At 43.5% G+C, this 20,600-nt stretch overlaps 1 protein-coding gene across 1 annotated transcript; it reads right to left on the bottom strand.

Annotated features, from left to right (window-relative positions):
• On the bottom strand, positions 1 to 19,528 carry GARIN1B (golgi associated RAB2 interactor 1B). The gene is made up of 8 exons (XM_070512947.1): positions 18,997 to 19,528; positions 14,245 to 15,658; positions 12,937 to 13,121; positions 11,544 to 11,796; positions 7,820 to 7,941; positions 5,385 to 5,422; positions 2,116 to 2,283; positions 1 to 1,346 (listed from the first exon to the last, which is right to left on the bottom strand). Exons 2-8 carry the CDS (start codon positions 14,488 to 14,490, stop codon positions 1,333 to 1,335), a joined length of 1,026 nt encoding a protein of 341 aa, XP_070369048.1. The 5' UTR covers positions 14,491 to 15,658; positions 18,997 to 19,528; the 3' UTR covers positions 1 to 1,332.
• Between the last annotated feature and the right edge of the window lie 1,072 nt (positions 19,529 to 20,600).

Here is a 20,600-nt window from a genome sequence, read left to right as displayed (position 1 = left end):
TGGCTTGCCAAGCGGTGCCATGTCCCACACCCAGGATCCGAACCGGCGAACCCCAGGCTGCCGAAGCAGAACGTGCGAACTTAACTGCTGCGCCACCAGGCCAGCCCAGGATATCTTAAATCAAAGCAGGACATCTAAAAAACCTTTCCATTTGGAAGTTTGGACAGGTTTTCTGAAGTACTCATAGTCTGGTTTATTGAATGTGAAATATTGTGCATTTTAAACAGAGGCCAGTCTATGGGCCATCTGAGAGAGACTCTCTTGATCGAAGATTTGTGAATCTCTCATTTTATCTATACTTTGAGCCTGAAATCTCTGATTCACCTATGCTTCGAGCCTGTATCTCCTTTTTGGAATTGCTAATTTAATAAACACTATAACAAGGTGTGTCGACATTTCAATGGGGTGTCATATGCAAAAGAAATTAAGCCAGTGTTTGTAGGACTCAGACATGAGCAAACTTAGAAAGTGTGAACACAAAAGAGAAATTTCCCTACCTCACACACCTTGTCTTACTACCTCCTGCAGAGCCTTTCTGCAGCCTCAACCCCAAACCTCTGTTTGGAACACCAGGGCCAGACTAGCAAGTCTAAGTTAGGGAATGGGCTAAGGAAGAAGGCCAAAGCTTGAATCAGAAAAGAGGGACTCACAAGAAAAACCAGCAGAAAGGGAAATTTAGGGAGAAGCCCTTGGCTGGAATTCATTTCTGATTCCTCATACTTGTCCAGAGCAGTCTGAGCACAGAAGAAAACGTATTTCTTTTTTGGAATATGGCCTTACTTTCAAGTTTTAAACTAGATAAATAGAAGCTCCATGAGGCATCTCTCAGTGGTGTATTTCTTCTCTTGTCCTCTTCAGCTTCTCTCCCAAGTCTCTTTTGTTTCCTTCCGTTACCACCTCTCTGTATCTCCCCTCTTCTCTGACTTCCTCCTTCCACCTTCCTCTTCACCTCCATTTTGTTCTTTTTTAGTTCTCTCTGGCCCTGCTTCCTTCTCCTCCCTTCTCTCCATCTCTTGGTCCTGGCCATCCTGAGAGCATGTCTTCTTGTGTCTGCCTGGCGGTGGAATGGAGACAAGGCGTGGTGATGTTTGCGGTGGTGAGGATGTGAAGTTACGGATTGGAATAATGCTGGAATAATGCTTCTCATCTTGGATCCATCCTCCCAAATGGTTCTCCAAGGAAAGGCTATGCTATAGATGTGAAAGGATTCTAGTTTTCCTGTAGTTGCAGCTTTCTCCTCCCCTCCATCCAGAGAGACCCCTCGGAAAGATGAATGCTGCACAGTGGCGTTGGCGAGGGCTGCATAGATTCTCCCAAGTGTGAAAGGGTGGTTCAAATAGAATTTCCTGTTGGTATAAGAGAGAAAAATGCTCAATAGGTTATAGCTTGCCTAAAAAGCTCTTTCGTGCATACCCACATACTTAAATTATTTTTAAATTGTCAACTATTAATAACAGATATTTTTTAAGAGTTCGTGGCTTATTGATAATATTTTACTTTAGAAAATATAAACCACTCCTACCTTCTTTAGGAATCTATCTCTGATCAGACAGAGGCACATAGGAAGTACTTAATGAATGTTTGCTAAATGAATACATGGATGGGTGGATGAGCCGTGGAGCATGGAGAGATAAGGGCTAGGACCCAGAGAAGTCCGACTCCCACCCCACCCCTCCCAGCCTAGCTCCCTCTTACTATCTGCAGCAGAAGGTTGGGGCTCCCCCAGAACTCTGGAAAGGAAAAGGGAGAGCCAACTCCCTACCTCTTCAAAGGAGGAGCCCACGGGAACTCAGCGCCTCACGCCTCCCACCCAGCAGGGAGAAAGCAGCTCTAGTGACAACAGTGTCATCCTGGTCTCTATCCATTCAGAGCCACTTGCAGGAACTCCCAGGGGCCTCTGTGGGCTCTGGAGGTGCCACACTTAGGGTTTCACTCAGCCCAGTTGGAGGTAGAGAAGAACAGGGCAAGAAAAAAGAGGGCTGAGGTGGCTGTGGCTGGCACCCCCACTCCCACCCCACAGCCTCCTGGAATCACCCCTGGACCCTAGGACCTGAACCTCGGTGAGAATTCCAGACCTGTCCCATGAAGGCAGCCGGATTAATCCCATGACTGTACCTATGAGTAGGGTCAGCTGTGGCCTCGTGCAGGCTGCCAGAGTGCTGAGGAGTGAGAGGGGCTGTGGTCCAGAGGGGTTCTCTCGTTCCCACTCTCCATAGGTGAGCGAATCCCTCCAACTGAGGTCGCGGGTGCAGGGGATGCAGTCTTCACTGGGAGTATCTTTCTCTACGTCAGAAAGGGAACGAATTTGTTTGTACTTTAATTCACAGAGCATGCTCACAGATTATGGCCAACATTTGAGGGGTGCTTAGTATGGGCCAGGCACTGTTCCAAACAATTACATGCATTAATGCTCTTTTAATCTTCACAACAACCCAGAGAGGTCAGCACTGCCATAGTCCCTATTTTACGGATGAGGAATCTGAGGCCTAGCAGCCAGTCAGCTGCCAGAATTCTCCCTCTTTTGGAGGTTAAGTAACCTGCCCACAGTCATATAATGAGGAGGCAGAGCCAGGATTCAAAGTCAGGCAGCCCAGCTCCAGAGCCCAAGTTTTTACCACTACATCATGTGAACAAAGCTGTGCCAGCAAAAGGAGAGAACCTACACGGCTTGGAGAGGTTAACTGAGTGAATTTCCCCAGGAGATTCAGTTAACTGAACTGGCAATGGCCTTGAACCCAGATGGCCTTAAGTCAGAGCCTGTTCTTGGTCCACTTGGCTTCAGCTACTCGAAGGGTGGCTCACAGCCCAGCAGCTTTGACATCACCTGGGAGCATGTTAGAAATGCAGTTTCAGGTCCACCCAGACCCACTGGATCAGAATCTGCATTTTAACAAGATTCCCAGGGGACTGTCTGCACGTTAAAGTTTGGGAAGCACGGCAATAGGCCACACCACTCATCGATGGGGAGTTGAAAGGGTTCAGCCACACAGGTAAGATTTGAGATGCTGGATTTTCCAAATGTAGCTCTCTCTCTCTCTCAATTTTCATTCAAAAGTTCCAAGAGGCTGGGGTGTGACTGTCCCTCCAAACTAAGAGCAGACTACTGAGCCCAGAGAGAAAAGAGAGCTTTCCTCAGCTCTGAGGAAAGACAAGTGTCCTGAGGACATCCCAGGATGATCAACTGAAATCAGTCTAGGGACGTCTTGGGAGCGGTAGTTTCCATGACATCAGATATCCTCAAGCTGTTCTCTCAAGTCCCAGAAATAAGTTTGACATATTCTTTCTTTCTGTTTTCCTCAACTCTAACCTCATAGGGTATGGTCTATGTGTTTGTGTGTTTATGTGTGTGTGTATTTGAATGTATGTGCAAAACCAGAAACGAATCACCATTGTATTATGGGTCATATAACATGAGACAGCATTCATAGATTTGGAGAAGATCTGAGCCAGCGTCAGCTCTCCTCACCATTTAGAGCAGGGGCTGTGAACTGGCAGCTTCCTGGCTTAATTTGGTCTGCAGTTATGTTTAGTTTGCCCACCAAGTATTGGCCTATATTGTGCTTTAAATTTTTTGAGGGGGGGAAGAGTAACCCTGAGCTAACTACTGCCAGTCCTCCTCTTTTTGCTGAGGAAGGCGGCCCTGAGCTAACATCCGTGCCCACCTTCCTCTACTTTATACGTGGGACGCCTACCACAGCATGGCGTGCTAAGCGGTGCCATGTCCGCACCTGGGATCTGAACTGGTGAACCCAGGGCCACCGAGAAGCGGACTGTGCGCACTTAACCGCTGCACCACCAGACCGGCCCCTGTGCTTTAATTTTTTATGGGGTGGGGAATATGTCACATAAAAGCCCAGATTTTTGGCTTCTCTTGAAAAATCAGAGTATCTGGCAAAACCAGACCTGTGTTCTAGGATGGCAAAAATTAACTGAAGCCTTAATTGAAACCTTCATTTCTAGTTGCCACTGTCCCCACCACTCCCTATTGTCTCCTCAATGTTGAAACCAAGTGTCAGCCAAGCTATCCTTTTGCTTATAATAGAATTGAGAGAAAAGTTAACCACTTCTTATATCCATGTCACCTAGACTCTTTACCCATTTATTCTACCTGCAGACGCTTGAGTTTATAATCCCTGGAATAGATGAAAGTTGGCAGAGGTCCCCTGGGATCTACAGATTTCTCTAAATTTCTAAATATAACATGATATTCTGGCTGCCTCCTGAGCCAATTTGGAGGAATAATTTATTAGTGGTGTGGTGCACAGATATTAATTGAGCTCTTGTTGTATTCCCAGCCCTGCTGCTGTCGATAATTCAGAGGAATGAAAAAAATTTAGCATTGGTTGAGGAAACAAGACTGAAACCTACAAAATAACTCAGGAATAATATAAGAGAGGTTATAACTAAGGAAAGGTTCGTCTGGGCAGGAAGGTGTTGTGAGGTGTATCTGGAATGATAGGACTTGGCGTCGAGCATTGTCAGAAGGGAGCAGATGGGGATGAATGAGGCATGTCCCCCATAGCTAACATTAGGCTAGAGGAGAAGATTTGGACTGGAGAAGAAGATGAGGCAGAAAGCTCCTATTTGAGGAGGAGTGGGTGATTAGGTGAGATGGGTAAGATGGAAGAAGTTTATGCAGGGTCATGCATGCCAAAATAAGTGGATTTGGGGTAAACCAGAACCTGGAAATAAATAGGGAGTGGCTGCTATTTCCAGAATGTGTCATGCTCTCTCCCAGAGATTCTCCTCCTAGAATGCCCTGCCTCATCCACTTCGCCCATACCACTGTACTGTCCTCTAAGACTCAGCTCAGCTATGTCCCGGGCCTTCCAGGACAGCTTCCCTGGTGGAGCCAGGGACCCCGTCTTTATACTCCTGTGGCACCCCAGGCATGAGCTTTGAATGTTGTCTGGAAAGAGAGGTTTTGTAATTTTGGAGTTTACCCATTTGACTCCACCAAAAGATAAACCCCTTGAAGGAGGTACTGTGTCTTTCTTCACTGGAACTCCAAAGCCTTCAACAGTGTCTGGCACTTACCAAGTGCTCGATGCATGGTTTTGAATGAATAAATGAATGAATGAACTAGCAGAAGATTACTGCAGTAGACCAGGCATGAGGTGATAAGGTGGACTAGGGTAGCATCTGTGGGAGTAGAAATGAAGCAGAGAATATAAGAAACATTTCAAAGAAAGAAATCGGTAGGATTTGGTGCCAAATTGACTACGTGGCCAAAGGGCCTAGAGGAACTCAAACTAAGGTACAGAAGGATGATGGTGATCCTGACAGCACCAGGAAAGTTGGGTGTGGACCTGGAGGGGATCTTATTCCTACAACTGCAGAGCAGAAAGTTCTCTGAGACGTGGGTGCCCCGTGCCCTCCGTTACCTGAGCTATCCTTTTTGGTGTCCGTCTTTTTGCTGCTCCTGGAACTCCAGCCATTTCAGGATCAAGGAAATGAAGATCAAAAGGAAAAGAATAGAACATGAAATTCTCATTTCAAGTCTTGTTTCTAGTTATACTTTTCTTGATGTGAAAGCTTTAGGGGTAGATATAAATATGAAAAAGGCCAGCTGTGGCTATACTGAGTGGGTGTGATGCATATTAAAGTGGCAGAAGACAGAATAAGGAAGGGGGAGGTGGGATGTGGTGGGGCGGTGGGGAGCAGAACCCACGCTGCTGATTTTGCTGAGGAGGAGTGGATGCGACTCCATCTGTTCAGTCCTGTGTCTCAGCCATTTGTTTTATTTGCTGTAAGTTGCATGTTGTTGCCAATGTGCAAAACCTGGTGTAATTGAAACCAGACTAGAACCTGCCTGAATGAGGAGAAAAATCCTCACTCAAGGCTTTGTTCTGGGAAATTAAAGAGAATAAACTAAATGTCTGCACTAAGCAATTATTGAGGTAACAGTGAAGCAAAAATTCATTTTCCCCTATTTCTTGCATCTCTCTGATCCGTTTTGTACGTGACAGCCCAGATTAGGCTGCCATAGCTTCCTGGCTGGTCTCTCCACACCTACTCTCCCTCTCTTCAAATAGACTGTCACTGCAACAGCCAGCATGACCTTTTCAAAATGTAAATTGGATCACTTCCCTGTTTAAAATGCTGCTAAGGATCCCATTACATTTGAAGTCTAAATTCATTCACGTGGCTTCCCAGGCCCTGCCTGGCTCGGCACCTCCCCACTTCTACTTATGTCCTTCCACCTCCACCCCTCTTCCCCATTGGCCTTCCTTCCCTGTCTCTAAATGCACCAAGCTTCTTCCTCAGGATGAAGCTTCAGTCTTATGTGTTCCCTTAGCCTGCACAGCTTTTTCTACCCTTTATCTGGCTTCTCCTTCAAGTCTTAGTCTCCTCTGACCTTGTGGAAATATTAAAAGCTGTCTGTGCCAGAGATTGCCAATAGGCCCCCAGTATCCCTTTTTCCCTTCTCTCTTGGGGGCAGAGCATCTGACTCTGTGTTGGCACATGGCTATGCAGACTAGAGAATGCATTCCCCATCCTCCTTTGCAGCTGAGTGTGGCCAGGTGACTGAATTGTGGCCAGTGAATATAAACAGAAGCTGGCCTTCAAACAGTAATAAAAACACCTGTGATTTAACATTTTGAGACAGTTAAAAAGTTGCTTCAATATATCTTGCTATATTAGAGTCCAGCACTGTCTAACTCAGCAACGTGACATCTAACCCAGAAATTTCTTAATTGCGGATTTCTTTATGATATACAGATTGATGACCCTAGTATAAATTCTTTAATAGTAGGCAACTGACAAGTCTTTTTCTTGTGTTAATACTTGTCTATTTCCAGCCCAAGTTAGCGTTAATAATACAAGGTAATATTTATTGAGAGTTTACTTACATCTGCTTCTACGTCTGCTGAGGAGCACGTCAAGCACTTAACGCGTATGCGCTCATTTGATCCTGAGAATATCTGCATGAGCTTGGCACTATCACAATTTCCATCTTACAGATCTGAAAACTGAGGCCCAGAAGAGCAATGTGCCCAAGAGCTCATGGTTGCAGCAGTGCAATCTCTCTACTACGAGAGATTGCCTCCTCTGAGCAATACTGGTTTTCAGTTTTTCACCAGCACTCAGAAAGAAACCTTTCTTTTTTTTGTTCTGTCTGAGTGACAAAAATCTCCTTCTCTCTGACACCTCCTTTTTCTCTTCTGGTGACATTTACTAATTTATTTCTGTTCTCCCTTTTCTTACTCTACAAATCAGGTTCATGAGGACCCTGGTTCCCACTTTATCCTTGCTCTCTGTGCGTGGTGCCCCATGGTCTAAGTGCTCTCAGCTCCTATGTCATACCACCAGTCTTAAGACTCAACCCTAAGGCATCTGTACATACGGGGACACTTCCTCAGGCATGGAGAAGCTGGGCCTGCACAATGGAGCTTTTTAAGAAAATGACCACAGAAGCTCCATAAAGTCTAAGCAGAGGCCAGGTAAGTAGGTAAAGGAACCCAATGGGTAGACGCTGTTTTAAACAACGTTTTGGTTATTTCTTTGTAGGGTTAGGTACTGGATTAGGAATTAAGTTTTACTCTTCCACCTGTGTTACCAACTTACTATTTCATTTTTTATAAAATTCCTCTTCTGGAGTCAAGCCTACCATGCTTGCTGTGTAGAGAAGGAAAATAAGGCACAGAGAACTGAGAAAACGTTGTCTGAGTCAAAGATAAAGACTGGATACTGAGTGGCAGTGTTTCATGCCCCTCCCTGTGTTCAGTAACCAAGTCACTTGGTTTCTGGATCTCACGGCCCAGACTATCGGGGCTGTAGGAAGACATGTCAGGCTGGCCTGATTTAAGTCTTGTACCTGAACTGGTTGTGCTGGTGCAAGTCGGCAAAAATCTGAGAGAGGGCCTCACTCTCTCCCTTGGCCATCAGCTGCATGAGGCTGTCACTGGGCTGGGGGGCTTGGAGTTTCTTCTGTACTAACTGGATGGAGAAAAAAAGCAAAACCAGGTGGTTAAGGCTTTAGGGTCTCTGCATTTTCCTAATATCATGGTCCAGACCCTAAAATGTTGGAACTCATACTGTTCCATTGGGCAGCCATGCCAGCTGCTCAGAGAGGCCATTCTGAGGTGTATCTGTTTGTTGATATTCCCTGTATCGCTATAAATATCCTTTGGTGCCTAAGGATAATATCATCGTTGAATACTTTAAGTATAATTTAGTAGATAAACTATTCTTATTAACATACCTTAATATGTTATTGAATATCCCATTAATGTAAACTTTAATAAAGCTTATGCTACTTGGTTTTATATTTAAATGTAGGGGGATCAAATATTTGTTGTAGGAATTTAATGAATATTTAAAAAATTAATTCCTATAAGAAAAATCCTATACTGAGCTGCTTTTCCTGCCTGGTAAAACTGCTTTCTTTCCCGTTGCCTGGGATACCCTGAAGTGCTCCAGTTGGGCATGCTGCTCATATTCATCCATCCATCCATCCATCCATCCATTCATTCAATATTTATTGAATGTCAACTATGTGCCAGGCACTGGGAATAGCAGTGAAAAGATAGATAAAAATCCTTGCCTTCATGAAGTTTATGTTGTCAGGCTTGTATTCATCACACACTAAGGCCTGGGGCAAAAAGGCCCAGGTGGCTTCACTGATGAATTCTATGAAATATCTAGAGAAGTAGTAATACCAATTCTTCACAGACTCGGAAAATAGAGGAGGAAGGAATACTTCCCACATTATTCTATAAGGCTATTATTATCCTGATACCAAAGCCAGGATATCACAAGAAGACTACACACCAATATCTTGCACGAATATAGATGCAAAAATCCTTAACAAAATGCTAGCAAACTGAATCCAGGAACATTGAAAAACGATTATGCACACCAGAACCAAGTGGAATTTGTTGCAGGAACACATGGTTGGTTTAACATCTAAAGATCAATTAACGCAGTATCCTATATTAATAGAACAAAGGGCAAACCACATGATCATCTCAATAGATGCGGAAAAAGCATTTGACAAATTCAATATCCATTCATGATAAAAACTCTCAATAAACAAAGAATAGAAGAGAACTTCCTCAGCCTGATAAAGGGCATCTGCAACAATCCACAGTGAGCGTTATACTTAGTGAAAGACAATGTTTTCCCCTAAGATGGAGAACAAGGCAAGGATGTCTGCTTTTGCTACTTATATTAAACATTGTACTGAAGATTCCAGCTAATGCAATAAGGCAATAAACAAATGGATCCAGATTTCAAATGAAGTAAACTGTCTTTATTTACAGATAACATGTATCTATGTAAGTATGCATGTATGTAGAGAATCCCAAGGAATCTACAAAAACTACCACAACTAATGAACAAGATTAATATACAAAAATCAATTTTATTTCTCTATACTTTCAATGAGTGATGCAAAAATTAAATTAAGAAAACACAATTCCTGGGGCTGGCCCCGTGGCTGAGTGGTTAAGTTCACGCGCTCCACTTCGGCAGCCCAGGGTTTTGCTGGTTTGAATCCTGGGTGCAGACACAGCACCACTCATCAAGCCATGCTGAGGCGGCGTCCCACATACCACAACTAGAAGGACCCACAACTAAAAGTATACAACTATGTACCAGGGGGCTTTGGGGAGAAAAAGGAAAAATAGAATCTTTAAAAAAAAAAAAAGAAAGAAAACACGATTCCAGCCACCATACTATCAACAAGAATCAAATAGGAATAAATTTAACAAAAGAAGTGCAGAACTTGTGTACTGAAAGCTACAAAACATCGCTGAGAGAAATTAAAGAAGATCAAAATAAATGGAAAGACATTCCATATACATGTATTGGAAGACTTGATATTGTCAAGATGGCCATTCTTGCCAACTTGATGTATAAATTCAACATGTCCTTATCAAAATTACAGCAAGCTTTTTTGTAGAAATTAACATTATGTGGAAATGCAAAGGATGTAGAATAGCCAAATCAATTTGAAAAAACCGAAAACAAAATTGGAAGACTTACATCACTTAATTTCAAAACTTACTATAAAGCTACATTAATCAAGACATTGTGGTATTGGCACAAGAATAGGCATACAGATCAATGGAACCGAATTGAGAGTCCAGAAATAAATCTTTACATTTATGGTCAATTGATTTTGGGCAAAGGTGCCAAGACAATTCAATGGGGAAAGGATAGTCTTTTCAAAAAATAGTGCTAGGACAATTGTATATCCACATGCCAAAAAAAAAAAAGGTCCTTAGACCCTTATCTCACATCATACACAAATATTAACTCAAAATGGATCATATACCTAGACGTCAGAGCTAAATCTATAAATTTAGGACATTAGGATTTTATTAGGATAAAATCTTTGTGACTTTGGGTTGAACAAAGAGTTCTTAGATATAACACCAAAAGCCTGATCCATAGAAGAAAAAAATGATAAATTGTACTTCATCAAAATTCAAAATTTTGCTCCTCAAAAGACACTATTAAGAAAATGAAAAAATTCATAGACTGAGAGAAAACATTTGCAAATCATATATCTGATAAAGGACTTGTATCCAGAATACACAAAGAACTCTTACAATTCAATAAGAAGACAAAACTCAATTTTAAAATAGGCAAAAGATTTCAATAGATGTTTCACCAAAGAAGATAGATACATGACTAATAAGCCCATGAAAAGTTGCTCAACATCATTAGTCATTCAAGAAATCCAAATTAAAAACACTACACATCCACTAGAATGGCTTTAATAAAAAAGACAGTACCAGTGTTGGTGAGGATGTGGAGAAACTGAAGCCCGTGTGCATTACTGGTGGGAATGTAAATAGTGCAGCCACTTTGGAAAACTATTTGCCAGTTTAAACATAAACTTACCAGATGACCCAGTGATTTCATTTCTTGGAATCTACCCAAGACAAAGGAAAACACGTGTCTATACAAAAACTTGTACACAAATGTTCATAGCAGCATTATTCATAATAGCCAAAAACTGGAAACAATCCAAATATCGATCAACTGGTGAATGAATAAACAAAATGTGGTATATTTATACAATGAAATACTAATCAGCAATTAAAAGGAATGAATTATTGATAATCTGTGACTCTGCCATAGAGTGGCCCCATGCTATGATATGGATGAACCTGAAAAACATTATGCTACGTGAAAGAAGCTAGACACAAAAGACTATATATTGTAGGGTTCCATTTATATGAAATGTCTCAGAAATATGAATAGAGACTGCAAACAGATCAATGGTTGCCTAGGGAAGGAAGTAGGAACAGAGAATGACTGCAAATGGGCACGAAGGAATTTTTTAGGGTGATGGAAATGTTCTAAAACTGGATGGTGGTGATGGTTGCACAACTCTCTACATTTACTGGCAGTGTTGAACTGTACGCTTACAATGGGTGAATTTTATGCTTGAACCTTACACCTCAATAAAACTGATTAGAAAAGGCCTAAGGCAGGAATTGCCTTCACGGGGTGCTCACATACCAGCTCGCCCAAGCTCTACAGCTCAGCTCTGGCCTTGGCTGGAAGCAGCAATGGTGCCCACTTACCTTAGAGTCTCCTGAGGGGCTGCAGCTGTTCTTGGGTACCAGGCAGTGAGAGACAAGAATCCTAGGGTCTTTGGTGGTGATGGACAGGCCCGTCTGCAGAATTTGAACCAGTCGGATCCAGAAGTGGAAGACAGTCCCGGGATGATCAGGGTGGAGCCTTAGGTAGTAGATCTTCTCGGCGACTGTCCTCAACTGCAGGATGCGCTGAGGGCGATCGCAGATCTGGAGCTCCACAAACTTCAGCGGGAGAATCCTGAAGGCACAAGGGAAGACACACATTAACAACCCCAGTGCTTCTGATCCGACACTATCTTCATTAAAATGAGGAGTGTCTCCTTCAGGACTGAGCCTTTTTGGGGTAGGAGAGAGAGTGCTTAGCACAGTGTTGCTCAAACTTTGAGGAGACCAGATGCACCTGGGGAGTTTGTTTAAGAGGTTGACTTCTGAAAATAATCCCAAAGATTCAGATTCAGTAGGTCTGGCCTGTGGCCCTGGGATCTCCATTTTAACCTCCACCCTGCCTGCCATGATTCTCATGCTGGTGTTCCCTGAATCCTGCTTGAGAGAGACAGCCTACAAGGAAGGTAGCTGGAATTATAGGGTTTTTCAATTTCCTTCTTGATAGCACAAAGTGAGCTGCCCTCCTCTGCCATGGAGTTGGCCCCACGGTCCAGCTTGTCCATTCATTGACCTTAATGCCTCAGTTACTCTTCCAAAAGGAGCTAAGGTTCAAGGAGCTGGCTTTGGATCTAATATCGGTCAGCGTGGGGTGAGCTATGCATGCTATAGGTACACTCAGAACATAATGGAGAGATTTAGCACTGAGGAAACGTGGAGAAATGAAGAGTTTACCTGGACTCTTGGGAATATCTAGAGATTCTTGAGATATCCTATAAGTTACTTAAGACACTGAAATATAAAAAAGGGCTGTTTCATCCCAGACAAGCATGATGTCACTATATGCTGCAGTTCTAAGCGAGATTTAGTTCCACTTATTTTACTAGTAGGAAAACTGAGGCACAGCAAGTAACTCATGACTCAAAAATTATATTTTTGACTAGAACCTGCATCTCCCAACCAGTGCTCCACCTGCCAGACCTCCTGGCTTCTTTGCCCCTTGGCCAAAGGCGGAGAGATTTCCTAAGATTCAGTGGGGCGAGTGCAGCAAGAAGGAAAGCGGGGATGTCGCCTGGCTCCTCTTTCCTGTCAACCTTATGCCTGCCTTTGCCCAACTTGGCCTTGATGCTTCCAGGGCACCTGCTGTCTAAAACAATTAATGTCCCTGCTGACGACTTCTCTGCTTTCTCCCACCCCGAGTTTAGTTACAAAGCAGCCTCCGCTCTGGGTCCACGCCTCGCCCTGCTTGTCCTTCCTTCCCATCTGCGTTGCTTACCTCTTCAGGATGATGTTTGGGACTGTAGATGGTCTGTTCCATGTCTGGCTCTGCCCCTGGTGCCATTTGACACTGGCCATGAGGAGGATGTTGGGAAGGGGCAGACAGGGCACGGAGGAGGTGACCCCAAGGGCCATGGTGTTGGAGGCTTTGTACATGTCTATCCAGTTCCTGTCCTTTTTGACCTGCAAAGCAGCCCCACAGGCACCATCTGAGCATTTGACAGAAGCAGCGGTTTTAGCCGAGAGTTTCTCAAACTCGGCACTATTCACGTTTGGGGTTGGATAACTCTTTGTTTTCGGGGAGAGGGCTGTCCTGTGCACTGTAGGGTGTTTAGCAGCATCCTGGGCCTCTACCCACTAGATGCCAGTAATACCCGCTCCCGCCCCAAGTTGTGACAACCAAAAATGTTTCCAGACAGTCCCAGATGCCCCCTGGTGGTGGGGGCAAATCACCACTTGTTGAGAACCCCTGTTTTGGTCTATATTGGTTAAGCAAGCGTAATAGTATTTGTATTTCCTGCTACCAGCAATTGCCCACAAGAACCATAACCCAGGAGTTCCCTGACATGTGTCACATTTCCGTGAATCCTCCCCGGACTGTTTCCTGGCTTTTCTTTGAAACACTTGTCTTTTGGGCCTTCTTTGAGAGGCCCTGTTGTCTCCTGTACCTTCCCTGCACTCTAAGGTCCCTTCTAACTCCCAAGTCCTGTTTATCCTGAGTCCCCTCTGGCCTGAGGAGAGCCCAGGCAAGGAAACAAGAATGCACCTAGTGCGCGTTGTACCCAGGCCTTTGCCTCCCGTGTTCGCGTGTAACAACCTAGGCCAGTCCAGCCCCTTTCACAACAGAGGAAACTGGGATTCAGGGTGTGCAGGTCACCTGACGCGAAAGCAGTGCGCTAGACTCTGAGCCCAGGTCTCTCTGGCTGCTCAGCTCCTATTCTTTCACCAAAGAGCATTTCTGTTCCGAACCCTCAAAGGGCATCTTGTTTCACTGCCTCTTTGTTCGTCTGCTTTGGCCTGACAGCCTGGGAGAGGAAGTAAATGGAGGGATTCCGATACCAAATGCTCCATGCAGAGCAGAGAACACCCGACCTCTCTCCCAGGAGGGACAACAGTCTGCAGGAGAACTGTCTGGGGCTCTGCAAAGTCAAGGTCCAACGGGGGTGGCCTTGCATTCCAGGCCCATTGACTTCTCCTTGCCTCAGTTCTTACTCCACTCCAGTCCCAGGGACGGACTCTCCCGGTCACATCTTGGGAACAGGTTTAGAAGAATCAAGGAGCACCATTCGGGGCCACCCAAGGGTACCTGGACAAAGTTGCTTTCAAACACCACTGAGTCGGGAAACAGGTTGAATTCTGGAGAATGAACCATCTGGCAGAGCAGTCCCTCCTCCACACCCAGGCCCACTCCAGGGTATGGCTCCTGATCCACAGGCAAGAGGTCCCTGAGTTCTTCCCAGGCATTCAGGGAAGGGAAGGTTGGATAGGATCTTGTGACTTTTACTGTCTTCTTCAATTTGTACCAAGTCTTTCTCTGTGGAACTGATGACATTTCCGCACAAGCTCAGGGGCCCACTGCACATTTGTCCTGGGATCTCTCTCTTCCCTCCTGGCCTTGGGCAGCTGGCCAAGGCCAGGGACCGCCAATCTGCTCACAATGATGAATGGATGACATCATGAAAAACCAGGGCAGGCCTGCAGGAAAGGGAAATGCAGAGGAACCTCCCTTTTCCTCCAGAGTGCTTTTCTGGCTTGGCTATGCCCTGACATTCCCCAGCACTTCTCGGACCTGAGGATGTAGCTCCCTCAAACCTTGCTGAGACATGCAGAAAGCAAGGAAGGCAGGCTGTTGGGAAGCTCCTTCCACTGTTAACAGGAAAATATCCTCCCTGCCTTTCAACCCTCCCTTACTCTCAATGCAACCTACCCCAAAGAGTCTTAAGGGCTGTTGTCTATTTAAGACCTAGCCTTCCTGAGCTTTCCACCATGTGGGCCCCCACACGCCCTGGTTTATCTGCAGTAGGCTTTTCCGCTTCTGGAAGGAGTTCAGGGCTGTAGGTGCCGGCTCTGTGCTCTGCTGTGGATGGCTGATTGCGTCTGCAGGCCTATTTCCCCAGAGGGTCAAACTGAAGGAGCAGTAGAAGTAATTAGGTTCTCAATCAGAGGCTGGCTTTGTGAGGGTTCCAGCTGGGAGGAATAGAACCCTGATGAGCAGCCCCGCTGGATCCACAAGCCATCCCCTCGCTCAGAGAAAGACAATGTTCCTCATCCCTGAGCCAGAGGAAGAAAGAGCCCAAGTCCTGGGGTGGCTAGATTAGAGGCAAAGAACCAAGCAGGCTGCCCACTATTTAAGGCCATTTCAGTGCGAAAGCATATTGTAATTTGGATAGAACTCCAGAATTTATTAAATAATGTATTAACCATCAAGGTTAAATGCAATGGATTTAGAAAAGCAATTTCACAACCAATCTAGGCACCACAGAAGCACAGGCGTTTATTTTTGTATCTCATTATCAAGTCAGGGTGAGGCTGACAGGCCCTGAGGCTGCCCATGTCTGATTCCCTCATCTCCCTCATCTGGCCATTTCTATTACATCCCTGCTCAAACACGGGAAAGCAACATCCTCATTTTCTTTTGTTTACCATGTGGGAAAAGTATCCTCTGTGGTAAGAATCTCTGAGGACGGAATCAGAGACCATGTCCTCTGGTTGACATTTCCCTGGAAACGGAACACACAGTACAAAAGCGACAGTAATTAATAAACTGGAACAATGCTTTTCGCAGTTAAAGCTTACCCACAACAGTAAAGCTCACTGGCTCAGACGTATGGTTTGGATGTATTTGGCCACTGAGACATTCAAAAGTCCCCTTCAATTGAGAAGATGACTTTTTCTCTTTTCCATACAAGCCTGTTGAGCCCACTTCTGTGGTGTGTGGAAGAAGCTTTAGACTCAGTCTAGAAACTAATCGAGAAAGCAAGCTTTTAGCTCTATACAAAATGGTAAGCAATGACATAAATGGTGCTATAAGATGGGTACTCTTTCCTACCTGCCCTCACCAAACCTCAAAAACCAGCACATTGAATCTTTTTAAAAAACATTTGACAGATGCTTAGCTGCCTATCCCAATATCCATTCTCTTCATTCATTTAGTAATAGAATGTCTGATTTTTTCTTGCACACAAGTTTCTGGAATAAAGATTTTATTTCCTGGTCTACCTTACAGCTAGATAAGGCTGTATGACTATGTTTTGGCAAAACAGAAATAAACTCAAGTGTTAGGTGCAGTTTCTGTGAGGAATCATTGTAGGAAGGGGGCATGTGCTTTTCCACTCCTTGTTTTTTTTCTTCTGGCTGGAATACAAACTTGATGCCTGGAGAATGAGCAGCCCTATGGGGCCATGAAGTGGCATGCTAAGGATGCTAGCATAGTAAGATAAAAGAGCTCCAGTTCTTTGATGATCGTAAAACTATCATACTAGTTCTGCACTGTGTACCTCCAGATTTCTTTTACGCATGAGAGAAATAAATTAAGGTTTTCTATTATATTGAGCCAGACTTAAAACTAGGTGATACAACCATATAAAACTGCTATCTACTCTTCTGGACTGATTTTACAGGAGATGATGTTACTATTTACCAATAATTCTAAGCAATGAAGAAAATAGGGTTAATTTACAAGAAATAAGGACCTTAAGAATGACACACTTGTGGCTTCTGGGGAAATTTATATAAATATATATTCTGATTATTTGAGAAACTCATTGCTTTTATCTGCCTGTGTATTCAGTGATGTTGATGCTGCCACAGTTGTTGCCTTTTGCACATTTGGCAATGAGCACTTTAGTGACAGTCTCCTCGCCTATGTCGACTGTCCTTTGGTTTGAGGCTAAAGTCACTTTGGCAGTGTCAGTTATCATTTCAAAGCTTGCTCAGGAACAACCAGGATATCTGGTTGTCAGTTGGGACTGGATCCAGGTTTTGTGGGGTTTAAAGTTTATACAATTGTGGAGACTCTTAAAAACAAAAAGACTGGAGGGAGGGCAGAATTAGGAGTTATTATTTAATAGGTACACAGTTTTAGTTTGGAAAGATAACAAAGTCCTGGAGATGGCTGGTGCTGATGGTTGCACAACAATATAAATGACTGTAATGCCAATGAACTGTAATCCTAAAAATTGTTAAAATAGTAAATGTTACCATAATAAAAAAATTCTGGAACATAAACAGTAAAATTTTAAAAATCTCACAAAAGTCTGATACAAAATTGCTAGAGGTCTTCCTAGGGTCTTGGGAGGGCCCAGGTGAATAAAAGACCCTGAAACTTAAACTTTACTATCTTCATGGTAAATCTGTCTCATTTAAACCTATATCACTATTAAAAAAGCTTTATTACATAAGCAGTACATGTGCTTTGTAGAACATTGGAAAATACAAGTTTAAAAAACAAACAGAGTATTCCTACCTTCCAGAAAACATCACTGTAACAACGACACGTGCGTGCATACCAAAAGGAGATCATACTCTAAAAATTGGCTTATAACCTGTTTGATTTAGTCAATACTCTCTACCTTTGTGTTTCAGTGTACTTTCACCTCATCTCATTTAATTTCCAGGCCATACTAAAATTTCTCCAATTATTCTTACAATAATTTGGATATTGATTTATCCAAATTAGTATCCAAGCCAGGGCCACACATTCTCCCTAAGTTTATTTTAATCTAGTACAGTCCCTTTTTTGGGGACACTTACTAGTGGAAGCAATTTAGTCAGCTGTCCTACAGAATGTCCCACCTCCTGGATCTGTCTGGTTACTTCCTTGCGGTGTTTAGCCCGCTTCTCTAGCTACTATAGTTCCTGTGAGATAGAATTTGTATTTAAAAGGCTGATGGATTCCAGCAAGCATTTTTTTAATTATTAAAATCATCACTATTTCTCAGTAAAGAGCTACCATGGGATCCATGTAAGAAACTGCCCTCCTCTCCTAATGAACATCCATAGGAAACTACACATAAAGAGCACATATCAGAAGAAAATGATTCCAGGAAATAGAACAAAGTCTTTGAAAAGAATTTTCTCTACATTCTCAAGGAAATTAGTTTCCCTATGAAACAAAAAAATCAGAGATATCAAAATCAGATGAAAAAGGGTCTTGAAAAGTTAAGGAAAGAATAGAAGAAAACCCCACTAAATATCTGAAAGTCACATTAGAAGCCACAAGAAGTAGAGTTGACATGGCAGAAAACTGAGCCAGTGACATGGATAACAGGCTTGAGAATGTCACACAGAACACAATAAAGAGGGACAAAGGGATGAAGTGACTGGAAAGAAAATGATAGATCTGTAAGACATTTATGTTGATCCAACATATAGCTAGAGTCCCTGATGAAGAGGGAACAAATGGAATTGAAAACGTAGTCAAAAACCTAAAAGGAAAAACCATTTCTGAAACAAAAAGGCTCAATTTGGCAAATTAACAAGATTTACTATATTCCAGGTAAATTGAGCAAAGAAACCATTGAGACCAGAACGGTTCTTGTGAAGTTCCTAAATCTTAGGGATAACAAAAGCATCCTACTACAGACATCCAGATAGAAGAAGCAGACAATCTACGGAGGAGAATAAAATGAGACTGGCCTCAGACTTCTTTTCAGCAATTTTAGATGGCATAGGACAATGGAACAATGTAAAAAGAATGTTGAGGAGGAAAGGATGTGACCCAATAATTCCATAAATGGCTAGAAATTCATTCAAGCGTACAGGTAGCAAAGTAATCTTAAAACGCTAAGCACACTGGAATAAATAAATCCATAAGCTGGTTCTTTGAAAAAAAAGAAACATTAGATGAACCACTCACTAAGAGGTGAGTTTTAAAAAAGGAAAATATAAAACATAAAATTTGAAATTAGAAAAACACAAGTAAGTACAAATAACGAGGAAGTACAGGCTTCTGGGTAAAGATAGTGGCACGAAGCTGTCACTTAGTGTATAGTCTAGGTAGCCCAAAGACCCCAAAATATAGTGACTTAAACAAAATAGAGTTTTGATTCTCTCTTACACAGTAGTCCCATGGTAGGCAGTCCAGAACTGGTAGAGTATCTCCACCATTCTCAACATATGGCTTCCATCTCTGGGTTCCAAGGCAGCTGCTCCAGCTCCTGCCATCATATTTGCATCCTGGCCAGTGAGAAGGAGGAAAGCAGGGAAGTGCACACTCATTCCTTTTAAGGGCACGACCTGGAAATGGCATAATCACTTGCTCATATCCCATTGGTCGGAACTCACTCACATGGTCACACCCAGAAACAAGGGAAGCTGGGAAATGTAGCTTTTAGCTGGGTGACCATGAGCCCACCTAAACTGGAGAGTTCTCTTATTTATTATTTAAGGATATTGGGAGATAATCAGCAGCCTCTGCAAAGAAGCCATGTCACAGAATTATTCCCAGTCCACAGTAAATATATAATAATTTTTTTTTAATAGCAAAAACTTAACTAGTGACAACCTACCAAGGAAAGAGGTTGAATGGTGGCCAAAGGATAGAGAAAACAGAAAATCTGGGTATGGTCTGATAGGAGAGAAAGAAAGCTAGTTTAAATAATTGTGTATTCTCACAAATTCTCTCTCACCTGCCCCCTTGCCCCCCCAATTGAGAGAGGCAGCCTGAGGGAGTGAGTAATCAGCTCAGGGAAAACAATAGTAAGAAAAATCTTCAAGAGTGCGAGCCCCCGTGGATGGCAGTGCCACCTGGGCAGAGGCAGTAAAGCCCAGCTGGGCTCGCCAGGTTTCAGATCTTCAGGCTCAATTGACTAAGATCACTCCGTGAGAACAGGATACACTCCCAACTAGAGCAGAGGACATTTTAAACACTGTCAGGAGAGAGTGTAGCCCAAGTTCTCACCTGGATGGACAGTCCGGAAGAGATTGGAGATGACAAGTGTGTTGGAGTGAGGGTGGAACCAGCAGGACGTACCTGTGGGGTTGGGAAGGGTGAAAGAGCCTGAGAAGCCGGCCATGGCCTGGCTGAGATTGTACCGGGCGCAAGTGATGCTGTCAGGGACTTGCTTTCCTGAGAGCTAAGGAGAAGGTGTGGGACCAGCAGAGCAAAGGAGCCTCCAGGAGCAGCCCCAGTGTGAGGTGGAAGTAGGAGAAAGTGGAGACAGCGAAGGAGGCTAAAAAGTTGCTATTTGTTCAGATATCATCAAAGTCAACAGGGCAGTATTCAGGAGAAGGTCCATACTCCAATATAGTGGTTCTCAATCCTGTCCGACCCAAGTCCCCTTTTCATGACAAATATTTGTAACACCCCTTTTACCATTCTGAAACAAAATTCAGTGATTATAACCTACCTATATATTATTTCAAAAGTTGATATGCTGCTCAAGCTGTAATGTAAAGGGGAAAAACCTATAATAAATATATACGCCAATATGTAAAGGTTTATGCATGATTCTATTAGAAGTCATAACGAAATCTAATCAGAAGCTTGTATTCAACGCAGTTATTCCGAAAAAGGATCCGTAAAGGTGTATTGGATTGGCTGCTCAAAAACAGTAAAACTCCATTATAGACTGCTAAGTGGAGTCCCAATAGGCAGTCGGGGTGGGGCGGCGTTACTGTGAAGTTAGTAAAATGCCTGGGTTTAGCCTGCTCAGCCAAAGG

The sequence above is a fragment of the Equus asinus genome, chromosome 1 (genome assembly GCF_041296235.1).
Source record: "Equus asinus isolate D_3611 breed Donkey chromosome 1, EquAss-T2T_v2, whole genome shotgun sequence".
NCBI classification, from domain to species: Eukaryota; Metazoa; Chordata; class Mammalia; order Perissodactyla; family Equidae; genus Equus; species Equus asinus.
This window is presented reverse-complemented; position numbering and strand designations above follow the sequence as displayed.